General features: G+C 37.3%; 1 protein-coding gene across 1 annotated transcript in view; it reads left to right on the forward strand.

The window, feature by feature from the left end:
- The window catches only part of rgs7b (regulator of G protein signaling 7b), a 51,228-nt gene that overhangs the window by 42,987 nt on the left and 6,345 nt on the right, over positions 1–1,896 (forward strand). The window contains exons 12-14 of the mRNA XM_016521461.1: positions 183–292; positions 1,039–1,149; positions 1,349–1,474. Coding sequence (XP_016376947.1) covers positions 183–292; positions 1,039–1,149; positions 1,349–1,474 — 347 coding nt within the window. The remainder of the gene's footprint in view (positions 1–182; positions 293–1,038; positions 1,150–1,348; positions 1,475–1,896) is intronic.

The following is a 1,896-nucleotide window of genomic DNA, read 5'->3' on the forward strand; positions in this document are numbered from 1 at the left end:
TATATATATATTACAAGCAATGAGATCGAATAATTTTAATGCTTTTTAAATTAATTTTTATAAGTGCTTCTGACATGACATTCTTATAAAATCAGAACTCAATTCCACACGGATCTTGAGTGACCCTGCAGTGATTCAGATCATCTCAGACGCTGGTTTCACTGCTGATCCGTCATTTAGAGACTCTTCCCTGTGATTCACATGAGCCTGTGCTCCTCTCTTCTCTTCAGATCCAGCACTGGCAAACACAGCTAGACAGACACCGGTTAAAAATGTCCAAAGTCGCAGAGAGGTGAGTTCACTTGATCTAACAGTAGGGGAGCGCGGGGCACATGGTTTGAATATTTCCACACATGCTAGCATAACAAAATTTACAGTATTTACTAGTTACCATATCAACATTATATAGAAAAAAATGTGCGCCAAAATTCAAAAATCTTTTGAAGATATCACTGAACATTTATTTTACCATAGTAAAATTTAAATTCTGGCTTAAGTACATTTTTCATCTCAGTTTTTATTATTCATTTAAAAAGAGACATCTGCTATTATTTTAATCTACAATCTGTTATTTATCAGTTCAGATCGTTTTTTAATGCTTTGATAACTAGCAGAAGACCAGTTTTAAACTCCAGTTGCGCAGATGAGGAATGTTGTAACACTGTTACAATGTGCTATTCTATGACATTAGCGATATAATTTACACTATTTACTTTAATGAATTTTAATGAGAAACAGGTGAATAAAGACTGACAGTCAATGTTTAATGTTAAGAAATAATTATTTCAAGACATGTCAAGCATTTTCGTTTATGTGGGCCGTCCCAAGCATGGTTGCAATGTGTTAATTGTCAAACTCCAAAATCAGATTATTTTTAATTCTTAAAAAATGCCATTATTTTATTTGAAAAAAATAAAATAAAATAAAAATATATATATATTTATTAACAAAATATTTTAGTTTGTCTTGTATATTTTTTTTGCGTCCTTGATGAATGAAACAACTTTGAAGTGAAATGCTGTTTATTTGTTGTTGTAGCTTGTTGAGTTTCTCGGAGCAGTATATCGAGTACGATCCGTTCTTCACGACGCCGGAGCCGTCGAACCCCTGGATCTCTGATGATGTCACTTCCTGGGAGCTGGAGGCCAGGTGTGTGTCCTTTTTTCGGCTTTCCTCATGCTTTTTCTTTGAAGGGGTTTTTGAAATGATTATTGCTCTTTAAAAACCAGTTCAGTGTCATGAAGCGAAGCTGTCAGCCTCGAGATGAATTTAGAGCAAAAAATGATGTGAAAAATCACCAAGAAAAGTGTGATGAATGATGGTCAGATTTGTTCTGATCGTCTCTCAGTAAAGAAGCAGGGCAGCAGCGGGTGAAGCGCTGGGGATTCTGCTTCGACGAGGTTCTGAAGGATCCGGTCGGGAGAGAGCAGTTCCTCAGGTTCCTGGAGTCCGAGTTCAGCTCAGAGAACCTGAGGTAAAACCCAGAACACTCTGATACACATCTGATTCACATCTGATTCACATCTGATACACATCTGATTCACATCACACATCTGACTCACATCTGATTCACATCTGATTCACATCTGATACACATCTGACACACATCTGACTCACATCTGATACACATCTGATACACATCTGACTCACATCTGATTCACATCTGATTCACATCTGACACACATCTGACACACATCACATCTGACACACATCTGACACACATCTGACTCAACACACATCTGACACACATCACATCTGACACACATCTGACACACATCACATCTGACACACATCTGACACACATCTGACTCACATCTGATACACATCTGACTCACATCTGACTCACATCTGATTCACATCTGATTCACATCTGATACACATCTGATTCACATCTGA

The sequence above is a fragment of the Sinocyclocheilus rhinocerous genome, unplaced genomic scaffold, assembly GCF_001515625.1.
Source record: "Sinocyclocheilus rhinocerous isolate Xijiao unplaced genomic scaffold, SAMN03320098_v1.1 scaffold852, whole genome shotgun sequence".
In the NCBI taxonomy this organism is placed as follows: Eukaryota; Metazoa; Chordata; class Actinopteri; order Cypriniformes; family Cyprinidae; genus Sinocyclocheilus; species Sinocyclocheilus rhinocerous.